This window comes from Leucoraja erinacea, chromosome 2 (assembly GCF_028641065.1).
Source record: "Leucoraja erinacea ecotype New England chromosome 2, Leri_hhj_1, whole genome shotgun sequence".
In the NCBI taxonomy this organism is placed as follows: domain Eukaryota; kingdom Metazoa; phylum Chordata; class Chondrichthyes; order Rajiformes; family Rajidae; genus Leucoraja; species Leucoraja erinaceus.
The window spans coordinates 39524362-39538048 of record NC_073378.1 but is presented as its reverse complement, the minus strand read 5'-3'; the positions used below and the strand labels follow the sequence as shown (position 1 = coordinate 39538048).

General features: G+C 42.7%; 1 protein-coding gene across 1 annotated transcript; it reads right to left on the bottom strand.

Moving 5' to 3' along the window:
- Nucleotides 1-2641: 2641 nt before the first annotated feature.
- LOC129706298 (COMM domain-containing protein 7-like) lies at nucleotides 2642-3332 on the bottom strand. The gene has a single exon (XM_055650503.1). The coding sequence runs from the start codon at nucleotides 3326-3328 to the stop codon at nucleotides 2744-2746; it is 585 nt and encodes a 194-aa protein (XP_055506478.1). The 5' UTR covers nucleotides 3329-3332; the 3' UTR covers nucleotides 2642-2743.
- Nucleotides 3333-13687: the final 10355 nt, after the last annotated feature.

Here is a 13687-nt window from a genome sequence, read left to right as displayed (position 1 = left end):
AGCTGGCATCAGTACAGTAAAGTGGCTGTTAAATGCAGTCAATGACAGTGTTTATAGCTGAACTTGATACTTATGTTGAAGAACAATTTCTCTGAGGCACTCATGATAAAGAGGACCAGACTTTATTTTGAGTTCTACTGGGAGCCAGCAGCTTCATGCTAGCTGGAGAACTATTCTCTGGCTCTCTGCCCAGACAGCAGTTCCTGATGTATTCAGCCTGTAGTAACCTCTGGTGCATCATTATTATAATGAAGGACAGATGATGAAAATACACTGTTTAAAAATATATATTCACCAGTTTGTGCCCTGGTAATTCTGTGGCGCCGTGATTGGAAAATTAAGAAAACCCTGCTGATGCAGGAAATCTAAAATTAAAACTGAAACTGCTGGAAAAACTCAACAGGTCAGGCAGTATTTTGTGGAAGAAAATTAAAATTAATGTTTAACAAGACTTTAACTCCCCCTCCCATTCCCACACTGACCTTTATGTCCTGGGCCTCCTCCATTGGCAGAGTGAGGCCCAGTGCAAATTGAAGGAACAACACCTTATATTTCACTTGGGTAGCTTGCACCCTAGCAGTATGAACATTGACTTCTCTAACTTCCAGTAGCCCTTCTCTCCATCCCCTCCCCCTTCCCAGTTCTCCTACCAGTCTTACTGTCTCTGACTACATTTATCTCTGTCCCGCCCATTCCCCTGACATCAGTCAACCATTCCTTCTCTCCAAAGTTGATGCCTGTCCCGCTGAGTTACTCCAGCATTTTGTGTCAACCTTACTCTCAACGTCAGTAGGACCAAGGAACTGATGGTGGAGTTTGGAAGAGGAATAATAAGGATCCACAACCCAATCTTTATCAACAGAACAACGGTGGAGAGAGTCAAAACCTTCAAAATCCGGGGCACGCACATCTGTGATGATCTGGCCTGGACCCAGCACATTGGTGCAATGATGAAGAAAGCCCATCAATGTCTCTAGTCCCTTAGAAGATTGAGGAGATTCAGAATGTCAATGAATATTCTCTTGAACTTCTACAGGTGTACAGCAGAGAGCATATTGATTTCTTGCATCACGGCCTGGTTCGGCAACTTGAACTCCCAGGAACAAAGAAGATTGCAAAAAGTGGTAAAAACTCCCCTGCCCATCATGGGTACTGAGCTTCCCACCATCGAAGGTATCTACAGGAGTTGCTGCCTCAAAAAGGCGGCCAAGCATCATCATAGACGCACACCACCCTGGCCACGCTCTCATTTCACTCCCGTCATTGGCAAGAAGATATAGGAGCTTGAAAACTGTCATGTCCAGGTTACAGGAGCAGCTTTTTCCCTACTTTCATCAGGCCATTAAACACTGCAACCTCCAAATAAGCTTGGGGAACATATTTTTAACTTTGCACTACTATTGTCTATTTATTTGTCTTTTTTTTAATATATGAACTAGATGTTAATTTGTTGCTAATTATGGGTTTTACAGAGTGTTTACATATGTTTACATTGCTGTAGTGCTGCTGTAAGTCACAGTCACAGAGTGATACAGTGTGAAAACAGGTTCTTCAGCCCAACTTGCCCACACTGGCCAACATGTCCCAGCTACACTAGCCCCACCTACCTGCATTTGGCCCATATACCTCCAAACCTGTCCTATCTATGTACCTGTCTAACTGTTTCTTAAATGTTGGGATAGTCTCTGCCTCAACTACCTCCTCCAGCAACTTGTTCCATACATCCACTACTCTTTGTGTGACCCCTCAGATTCCTATTAAATCTTTTCCACTTCACCTGAAACCTGTGTCCTCTGGTCCTCGATTCAACTACTCTGGGCAAGAGACTCTGTGCACCTACCCGATCTATTCCTCTCATGATTTTATGCACCTCTATAAGATCACCCTTCATCCTACTGCACTCCAAGGAATAGAGTCCCAGTCTACTCAACCTCTCTCTATAGCTCAGACAATAGACAATAGGTGCAGGAGTAGGCCATTTGGCCCTTCGAGCCAGCACCGGCATTCAATATGATCATGGCTGATCATCCACAATCAGTACCCTGTACCTGCCTTCTCCCCATAATCCCTTGACTCTGCTATCTTTTAGAGCTCTGTCTAGCTCTCTCTTGAAAGCATCCAGAGAGCCAGCATCCACCGCCCTCTGAGGCAGAGAATTCCACAGACCCACAACTCTCTGTGTGAAAATGTTTTTCCTCATCTCCGTTCTAAATGGCTTACCCCTTATTCTTAAACTGTGGCCCCTGGTTCTTAACTCCCCCAACATCAGGAATGTGTTTCCTGCCTCTAGCAAGTTCAAACCCTTAATAATCTTTTATGTTTCAATAAGATACCCTCTCATCCTTCTAAATTTCGAGTGTACAAGCCCAGCTGCACCAATCTATCAACATATGGCAGTCCCGCCATTCCGGGAATTAACTTGGTGAACCTATGCTGCACTCCCTCAATAGCACTCCCTCTGGTCCTGGCAACATCGTCGTCAATCTTCTCTGTACCCTTTCCAGCTTGACATCTTTCTTAACATGGTGCCCAGAACTGAACACAATACTCTAAATGCAGCCTCATCAACGCCTTTTACAACTGCAACATAACCTTCCAACTTCTATACTCAATACTCTGACTGATGAAGGCCAAAGTGCCAAAACATAGAAACATAGAAACATAGAAAATAGGTGCAGGAGTAGGCCATTCGGCCCTTCGAGCCTGCACCGCCATTCAATATGATCATGGCTGATCATCCAACTCAGTATCCTGTACCTGCCTTCTCTCCATACCCCCTGATCCCTTTAGCCACAAAGGCCACATCTAACTCCCTCTTAAATATAGCCAATGAACTGGCCTCAACTACCTTCTGTGACAGAGAATTCCAGAGATAAAAGAACCCGTTTACTCCTACTCTTTGCTTCCTGTCTGCCAGCCAGTTCTCTATCCACATCAATACTGAACCCGCAATACCGTGTGCTCTTGACAGCGCCGCAGAATGCAATTTCCACTGATCTGCAAAGTATCCCGCCTTCTCCTCACTGAGTCCCAGAGCAATGAAATCAGCTTTGACATGTTCAGCTGTCAAATTTCTTTTCAAGGCACCATTAGGAACCAACAGAGCACTTTTTACAATGTTCTTCAAGGGTCCCAAGATCATTCCATTTTGTGAGGCAAATTCACAGAGCTCGTTTAGTAACCGCTCTGACTCCGTAGGTTCTGTAACAAAGCGAAAGAGTATTTCTGTCAATGCTGCAAATTGCTGGTCGGAGAAATTGTTGAGGGTCTGGATGTCGGTGAAGGCAGCATCAGCCACGGGCTCCCCGCTATAGTGCAGCCTCTGCATCTTGTCCCCCTGTGTCCCCCTCTCTGTCTCTCCCCCTATCTGTCTCTCCCCCTCTCTGTCTCTCTCTCTCTCTCTCTCCCTCTCTCTCTCTCTCCCTATCTGTCTCCCCCTCTCTCTGTCTCTCCCTCACTCTGTCTCCCCCTCTCTCTGTCTCTCCTTTTTGACCACCCCATCTACCTGTAACTTCACCTTCAAGGAACTATGCACCTGCACTCCTAGATCCATCTGCACTACAACACTCCCAAGAGCCCTACCATTCACTGTGTAGGTCCACTGATGCAGCATTAGGTTGCAGCAGAGTAGAAAGGGCCCGCATCAAATACAAGCAATAATTCATTTGGAATTGAACAATTCACAATTTTTATTTTAGGATCCATAAAACCTATTTTTCTGGGAAAACAAATACACAGTTGGAGCAGCTGAACTGGAACTTCATGAAAAAGCTCCAGTTAGTTCACACTATTATACTTTTTTTGTTTTAATCTAGCCTCTTTAGGACTCTTGACATTATTTTCCACATGATAAACCAAACAGTTATCAATTATTTTTAATGAGTGGTGATGCTATATCTGTTATTGAGCAGTTAATTCATGCCTCGCCTCTGAATCATGCACTATGTCTTTATATTGTTGAATCCATGTCTGACCTTTGGCCAATCTTTCATCTTCTAGTAATCCAGAGTACAGACTGCTAAATTGAACTCCAGTAAGGTCACTCTGATTTGTTCCAGTGCAAGAGCCCTGATGGCCCAGTGACAGATGGTAACAGGTGGATATTCCTGTGGGTTCCCAGGAGAAATAATGTTCGGAGGCATGTTGGATGCATTGAAAACTCTCTCACACGGCCCAGAAAATACAAATTAGTAGACAGATATGAAATGCGTAGAGAAAACAAAGACAATGTTTTGGTTTTTTTTTCAAAACGAATAATGTTTCTTTTCGGCATTGATTTCACTACTAAGGTCTTAAGGAATAGGAGTAGAATTAGGCCATTTGGCCCATCAAGTTTACTCCACCATTCAATCATGGCTGATCTATCGTACACAAAAAAGCTGGAGAAACTCAGCGGGTGCAGCAGCATCTATGGAGCGAAGGAAATAGGCAACGTTTCGGGCCGAAACCCTTCTTCTGAAGAAGGGTTTCGGCCCGAAACGTTGCCTATTTCCTTCGCTCCATAGATGCTGCTGCACCCGCTGAGTTTCTCCAGCTTTTTTGTGTACCTTCGATTCTCCAGCATCTGCAGTTCCTTCTTAAACACATGGCTGATCTATCTCTCCCTCCTAACCCCATTCTCCTGCCATCTCCCCATAACCTTGGACACCTGCACTAATCAAAATACCACTATTATAATATTTGAAAAGGAAACTTAAATGTTGGCTAGAAAAAGAATATGGAAATTTTGATGATAAACAGCAGGTGGCACTAATGCACTACTTAAAAATTGCAAAGTAAGATTGTGTTATTAAAACTATCATTTTGCTGCACAAATAACATGAAAAGTTATTCAATAAATATCCTATTGTATTCAGTAAAGGTATCTTGATCTATCCAGCATTTTTGTCTACTTTTGATGTCTTCAAGTGTTAGTTTCTTTTATAGATTTTTTTGTATTTAAATAATTGCAGTTTAAATTAAAACAGTCATGGGATGAATATTCATCTTATCAAGATAAATTGTTCTGAGGTTGGGGAATAGAAAACATTTCCCTTTCAATCATTCCTGGTTGTGGTATACAGTGTGTTTGATAGCCAAACACCTGGTTGCATCAATGGTCTGATCTCGCTTTGGAGAACGATCAGCAGAAGTTCCATCATAAATCCAGCAATAAGCAAGAGATTCCTGTCAGATTCAGATTCAGATTCAATCTTTATTGTCATTGTGTGCTGTACAGTACAGAGACAACAAAATGCAGTTAGCATCTCACCCAGAAGAGCAAATATAGAATAATGAACAGCAGAATATATATATGTACATACATTAATGCAATTTTTCTGGGGGAGAGAGTGCCAGGGGGGGGTGACTGGCAATCACCAAGGTGTAGAGTTAAGTAGTGTAACAGCCGCAGGGAAGAAGCTGTTCCTGAACCTGCTGGTCCGGCAACGGAGAGACCTGTAGCGCTTCCCGGATGGGAGGAGGGTAGATAGTCTATGGCTGGGGTGACGTGAGAACTAGCAATCGATCCCTGAAAGCTTTGGCAATACCTCCCTAATGTGTCACCAACAAGAAGGAAGAGGGTAGCAGGCAAATGGGAAAACCACTTATGGTTTCCACTCGTGGAAAATCATCATGGGTTTAATCATTTCAACAGCAATCGGGGGTGGAAAAAAATGACAACATCCCAAAAAGAGAGTAAATAAATAGATTGCTGATCACTGATAAATCAGTGACACATGTTGACCTGGCCACAGGAAAGCAGACCAAACAGTGAATTTCATTTTTTAGTAAGAGAGATCTAGTAAGGAACAGATAAACTTGCTTTAAACCTGAGTTTGACTGCACTTGTAAGCACAGTTATGAGTATGATGTCCCAAAAATGATATAGATATGTCACCGAAGATGAAAAGGAAGATATTGGATAATGCTAGCACAGTGAAAAAATACTTATGAGCAAAGACTATGCAAGCTGGAGTTCTTTTTTGCTAAATATACAAAAGCAAAGAGAAAGACTGATGGAATTTTTGAAAGTTCTGAGAGGATTTGAAAGTTTAAATATGGAGAATATGTTTAGTGTTAGCAAGTGTTAAAAGTAGAAGTTACCAACAAAAGGTAACAAAAGTAACCATCACTGATGAATCCAATTGAAATTCAGAAGTAATACTTGTGCCAAAGATGGTAAGAATGTGGAATGTGCTACCACAGGAACGATGGAGACAAAAAGCACAGGTGCATTTAAGAAGAACCTAGCGAAACATACACATGTGAGAGGAAAGGGCTAATAATATTAAGTAAAATGGGTTCGGAAGACGCACGTATGGGACACTAACACCTTAGAGAGCATTTTGTCTATTTGGCGTGTTTCTGTGCTGCAAGTTTTGTAACTTGATGAATTTGAGCAGCAGTTAGAGAGCAACAAAGCAGAACAGTTGATTCCTTGGAAACTCAGGCCAGAGAGGAATATTTGCTCTCGGCAAGATGCCATTCTGAAATTCATCAAGTCCACAGACTGAATACTGCATTGGCACCAGCCGCTTTCATCTAAAACTTGTTCTGAAGTCCTGAGAGAATGGATGGCTGGAAGATATGTTGCTCTACCATGTGAAAGTGTTGGCTACTTTCCTGTCTTTTGCTACATAAATCTTAAGAAGTCAACATTTTAACTCAAAGGTGGGATTGAGTGGGGGTAGATATGAATATGGTCTCTAACTGCTAACCCCTCTTGCCCAAAGCCCTCAAGGTAAAGTTACGGCTGGAAAGTGGGAGACAAAATAGTCAGGATTTGTCTTCCACCATAAATCCTTAAATGAATACTGAGAAAATTGATAAGATTTAGAATTGAAGAGGTAGGTAAAGTTAAGGGCATTCTTGGCTACCAAAAGCCTCTGATCCAAAACATCTTGGGGTGTGAATGACAGTAACTTCAACTGAACTGCAGTCTTATCACAGTCAGAATCATTCCCATGCAATTTGTTCAGGGTTTCTTTAATCTTACAGTGAACTAACTAATTGAAGTAGCGTGGGCAAATAATTGCAGGGCATTATGAAGAAGGCAGGCACTGTGCACTGGTGGTTGTGGAGATGAATGTTTAAGTTGCTTCATGTGCTGCCAAACAAGTGGACTTCTTTATCCGGAATGGTGTCAAGCTCGAGATTTGTTGATACTACACTACCTTTGTTGACATGACAGGCAAGTGTTCCATCACATTCCTGACCTGTGCCTCGTAGATGGTGGCAAAGCCTTTGGGAATGTTAGGAGTGAGCCGCTTGCTCGGAATAGTAAAGAGAGGACTGGAGGAATTATTTAAAATTCCCAGAGAGTTTGATAGTTTGAGCATGTAGAAAATGTTCCAGTAGCTCGCAAGTCTCAAAGTAGAGGTTATGAACACAAGGTGATCACTGATAAATCCAACTGAGAATTCAGAAGTAACGTACTTGCCAAAAGTGGTAAGAACGTGTGGAATGTGCTACCAAGGGGTTGATGGAGACAAAAAGCACAACTAACTTCTACAGATGCGACTTAGAAAGCATTTTATCGGGATGCATTCCAGCATGATTGGGGAACAGCTCAATCCAAGACCGCAGTTGCAGAGAATTTTGGTCGTAGTCTTGACAATCACGCAAATGAACCTCCCTTCCATTGATTCTACATTTCATGCTGTCTCGGCAAAGCCACCAGCATAATCAAGGATGAGTTTCACTCCGGACACTCCTTCTTCCCTCCTCTCCCATCAGGCAACAGGTACAGAGTGTGAAAACACAAACCTCCAGATTCAGGGACAGTTTTTTTCCCAGAAGTTATCAGGCAACTGAACCATCCTATCACAACTTAAGAGCAGTCCTGAGCTACTGACTACCTTATTGGAGACCCTCAAACTATCTTTAATCAAACTTTAGTGGACTTATTTTACACTAAATGTTATTCCCTTTATCAAGTATCTGTAACCATATAACCATATAACAATTACAGCACGGAAACAGGCCATCTCAGCCCCACAATTACGTGCCAAACACATTTTTTTCCCCCTTAGTCCCACCTGCCTGCACTCATACCATAACCCTCCATTCCCTTCTCATCCATATGCCTATCCAATTTATTTTTAAATGATACCAATGAACCTGCCTCCACCACTTCCACTGGAAGCTCATTCCACACCGCTACCACTCTCTGAGTTAAAGAAGTTCCCCCTCATATTACCCCCTAAACTTCTGTCCCTTAATTCTGAAGTCATGTCCTCTTTTTTGAATCTTCCCTATTCTCAAAGGGAAAAGCTTGTCCACATCAACTCTGTCTATCCCTCTCATCATTTTAAAGACCTCTATCAGGTCCCCCCTTAACCTTCTGCACTCCAGAGAATAAAGACCTAACTTATTCAACCTATCTCTGTAACTTAGTTGTTGAAACCCAGGCAACATTCTAGTAAATCTCCTCTGTACTCTCTCTATTTTGTTGACATCCTTCCTATAATTGGGCGACCAAAATTGTACACCATACTCCAGATTTGGCCTTGTACAATTTTAACATTACATCTCAGCTTCTATACTCAATGCTCTGATTTATAATGGCTAACATACCAAAAGCTTTCTTTACCACCCTATCTATATGAGATTCCACCTTTAAGGAATTATGCACGGTTATACCCAGATCCTCTGTTCAACTGTATTCTTCAATTCCCTACCATTTACCATGTACGTCCTATTTTGATTTGTCCTGCCAAGGTGTAGCACCTCACATTTATCAGCATTAAACTCCATCTGCCATCTTTCAGCCCATTTTTCCAAATGGCCTAAATCACTCTGTAGACTTTGGAAATCCTCTTCATTATCCACAACACCTCCTATCTTGGTATCATCTGCATACTTACTAATCCAATTTACCACACCTTCATCCAGATCATTGATGTACATGACAAACAAACAACAAAGGACCCAAACAGATCCCTGAGGCACCCCACTAGTCACCTGCCTGTAAAAAGCCATCCAAACCCTCTGGCTTCTCCCATTCAGCCACTGTTGATCCATCTTGCTATTCCTTTTTACCCAACAGTTGAACCTTCTTAACCAACCTTCCATGAGGAACCTTGTCAAAGGCCTTACTAAAGTCCATATAGACAACATCCACTGCTTTCCTCGTCAATTTCCCTAGTAACCTCTTATTGAAGATTAGTCAAACATGATCTTCCAGGCACAAATCCATGTTGACTGTTCCTAATCATACCCTGTTTATCTAGATGCTTATATATATTATCTCTAAGTATCTTTTCCATTAATTTGCCCACCACTGAAGTCAAACTAACAGGTCTATAATTGCTAGGTTTACTCTTAGAACCCTTTTTAAACAATGGTAACATGCGCAGTACAACTCGGGGACTATTCCCGTTTCTAATGACATTTGAAATATCATAGCCCCGGCTAACACTAACTTCCCTCAATGTCCTAGGGACAATGTCCAATGTCCAATCTGTACACTGTGGATGTGATATAAAAGTAATATATATAGTTTTTCTGCTGACTGGTTATCATGCAACACAAGCTTTTCCCTGTACCTCGGTACATGTAACAATAAACTAAACTACAAAAAAAGACCCTGGACCTTCTTCAGCCTCTGACCTTATCTTCCAGCCATCTCGTTGGGTGGAGGGTCCAATTGAACTTCTAGACAATTGTCACTCCCAGAATTATAGTGGTAGGAGGTTCAGCTCTGATAATGACCTGTAAGAATTTTCATTATGTGTAGAAAGGAACTGCAGATGCTGATTTATACCGAAGATAGACACAAACTCAGCGGGTCAGACAGCATCTCTGGAGTAAAAGGATGGGTGATGTTTTGGGTCAGGTCCCAGACTGAAAGTAGAGGGGGAAGCCATTGTACTTTTTAATTATATGTGTACCTCACCGCACTTGTGTATGTGACAATAAACTCGACTTGAATTAACAATGATCAATGCCTTTGAAAATCAGTGGGTGTTAAATTTTCTTCTTGTTTAAGAGTGTGATGGAAATTAAAAGGAAATAACATTGAACTTTTCCATGGTAGTTGGAGATAATTTCTGCTTATTGAGTACTGAACACCAGGCAGGACGCATGCTGAATTCGAAGAAATGCATGGATCCACTGAGATGGCGGTAGGATAGGGGGGGAGGATATTTTCAGCAAACCTGTGAAATCTGACTAGCTTTTGCATGATATTACTGTAAAGAATGCAGTTGAAAAATAGTATGGCACCAATGTGGGAGGGGAAAGATTCAAATGGAACCTCGGGGGCAACTTCTTCACACAGAGGGTTGTGCATATTTGGAACAAGCTGCCAGAGGAAGTGGTAGAGTTGTTGTTATTATGATTTTTAAAAGACACTTGGACAGGTACATGTTTAAGAAAGGTTTGGATGGATAAAGATCAAGGACAGGCAGGTTGGATTAACTTGGTTAAGCAATTTATTTGGCATGAATGAGTTTGGCCAAAGGGCCTGTTTCTATGCTGTGAGCTCTGTGATTCTATCTCTATGGTAAATCTTTGAGATAATAGTGCAGGATCAACACCAAGATAAGCCATTACAGGTGATTCCCTGGATGGTAATGGATAGATTGGAATGGAACCAGAAGAGTCCTCCCCCAGCCTACTGGGCAGTGAAGTGGATGTGCTGCAAGAATGTGGTGAGGTTAATCCTACAAGAGCTGTTTTCATGAAAATAAACAGAATAGGCCTGTAGTGATTAAGAACAGTAATCCTTGCCTTATTGGGTAAACGGACAATAGTGACTTTGAAGCAGACAGGGACAGTACAGGTTTTCAGGGACAGGTTGAAAATGTCTGTGAGGACGGTGCCAATTATTCGGCACAGAGCTTGAGAGGGGGAAACACCTGAAATCTGCATCTGGGATTGAAAATTGCTGGCAATGAAGACTACTCCCCATGTACTCTGGGTATCACCATCTTTTTTCTCCGTCTGAAGAAGGCTCCCGACCTGACATGTCACCTATCCATGTCCTCCAGAGATACTGCCTGCCACTGAGTTGCTCCATAACTTTGTGTTCTATGCAATATTCCAGCATCTGCAGTTCCTTGTGCCTCCCATTTTAACACTCTGGTGTCTCCATCACTCAGTATCTTCTCATTCTTTGGGTAATTAATTGTGTATGGGCATTGTCAGCCATGTGAAAATGTTCCACTTTATTCAGTTGGTTTTTAATAATATTTTACATCATAGAAGTAGAAATGTAGAACCATGCATGGCAAACTGTAAATAGTTGTTTAATATTGAAAATTGTGTTAAGTGGTGTTGTACTGTCTATATAACTGGAAACTCGTGGCCATCTTTTGCATAAATGATTTGGACATTGAAAATGGAAATGCATTATCAAATTTGTGGATGATGCCAAAATTTATCATTAAAAGTGAAGAGAACTGGGGCATAGAAATTATATTAAGCATTTAATTTTTTGTTTGAGTACGTTTTCAGTTCTGCATTGCAAAAAAATGACAAAAGCACAAAGAAAATAGAAAAAAGAAAGAGTGAAAGCAGATTTAAAGGGGTACAATTTTCAGCAAACTGATGGACTCGCGGCAGCTTCGGGGCTAACAGACTCGGGGCTCTCACTTCAACCTCCAGCACCTAGACCGCCAGGGGACCTATGCAAGGATTTTGTTTGTTGATTTTAGCTCTGCATTCAACACCATTGTGCCAGACCTACTACACTCCAAACTCTCCAAGTTGACTGTGACTGAACCCCTCTGTCAGTGGATCACCAGCTTCCTGACAGGCAGGAAACAGCATGTGAGGCTGGGAAAGCACATCTCGGACCCGCAAACACTCAGCATAGGAGCACCGCAAGGCTGCGTACTCTCCCCTCTGCTCTACTCTCTCTACACCAATGACTGCACCTCCACTGACATCAGCCATGATCACATTGAATGGCGGTGCTGCCTCAAAGGGCCGAATGACCTACTCCTGCACCTATTGTATATTCCTAACTGTCACTCTAAGTCATGTTGTCACTTGCGGGCGGAGAACCCAGGTAAATTCCTTGTATGTGAATACTTGGCCAATAAACACTCATTCATTCATTAATTCAGTAAAGTTATTCTAGATGCCTCCGGCAAAAGGAATAACACAGCAAATGAATAAGACTAGAGCTAAGGGCGAGCACTGCCTGATTAATGCTCTCTGTTTTTCATCCGTTGAATTGGACTGCACTGTGGATGTCTGCAAATAACGTAGATTCAATTTCACTGATCTAGAGGCAGGGACTATCGCTAACATTTAAGAAACAATTAGACAGGTACATGGATGGGACAGGTTTGAAGGGATATGGGCCAAATGCAGGCAGGTAGGTTGCTGGTAGCTGGGACATGATGCCTGCTGTGAGCAAATTAGGTCAAATGGCCTGTTTTCACACTGTATACCTCAATGACTCTGGACATTGCAGCCATTTGGGAAGATGCACAGAACATTTTCCCAATGTTGAATTGTATTTTCCCTTCTATTTCTCTTAATGAAAGGGCGATCTCACGATGCGACCTGAAGCAAGACCTAACAAGAGTGTAACATCGTGGGAACCTTCTGCGATAGCAGTACGGCATTCGTGGACCACCGAGGACCTCCGTGGCGCTGACGGCAGGCAGTCGTGTGACTTGGTAAGGTCGGGACAAATTCAAACATTTTTGAATTTCTCCAAGAGTGTCTTGAGCAGCGTTGCAACATTGTATGAGTGCAGATGCCAGTGCGATATCCTTGCGATATCCGTGCGATATCCGTAATGACTCTTACGAGTACCGTGGGAACTCCTGCAAACGGCAAACCCGGAAGCTTGACAGAAGGGGCATAAGGTGAGGTTAAATAAATATATTTTTTACTATCAGATTGATGTCTGCAACTCTTCATTAACACATCACTACAAGAGGAATGTCTCTAATGTTATAATCCCTCTCATGCTGAAACACAAAATAGTTGAAGGGAGGTGAAATAATCACATTTTTATTCTTTTTCATTTTTGAGTGTTGCTGAGCGATTGTACTCTCACTTGTTGAGCTATTGTACTCCAGCAGTTTGTGTCTCTTTTTGTCTGAAAGCAGTTTCTAACTGGAGGAACTCCGCGGGCCAGGCAGCATCTACGGAGGGAAATTGACAGGCGAGCCTTTCCTCAGGCTGCCTTATCTCTCTACACCCCCCCCCCCCCCCTCCCCCCAACTGCCACCCACACACACAAATGCTGGAGAAACTCAGCGGGTGCAGCAGCATATGTCGGAAGGAACAGCAGATGCCGGTTTAAAGAGAATGAGTAACTCGACGGCAGGCAGCATCTTTTGGGGGAAGGAATGGGTGACATTTCGGGTCGAGACCCTTCTGATATGCTGCTTGTCCCGCTGAGCTACATGTTGTGTCTATCTTCGTTTTAATTCAGCATCTGCAGATCCCTCCTGGCCGAACCCGATTGAAAGATGAGAGGCTGGGCGATAGAAATCATTAATTGAATTAAATAACTAGATACCTGTCTAATCGTATCTACAGGATTGTACAGGCTAGATGGAGGAAGAATGTTCCCGATGTTGGGGGAGTCCAGAACCAGGGTCCCAGTTTTACAGTCTACCGTGGGAACTCTTTAATTACAGCGGGAAACCTTCAGTTTCCCAGGGGGTCGGGACGGGACTGGAGTTGGGAGGGAAAGGTGGGGGAGTCGAGGGAGAGGAGGGGGAGACAGATGGGGGTG

Bases quoted from the DNA above. Each gene is read 5' to 3' on its own strand.
- LOC129706298 (XM_055650503.1), bottom strand. From the start codon at position 3,328: ATGCAGAGGCTGCACTATAGCGGGGAGCCCGTGGCTGATGCTGCCTTC.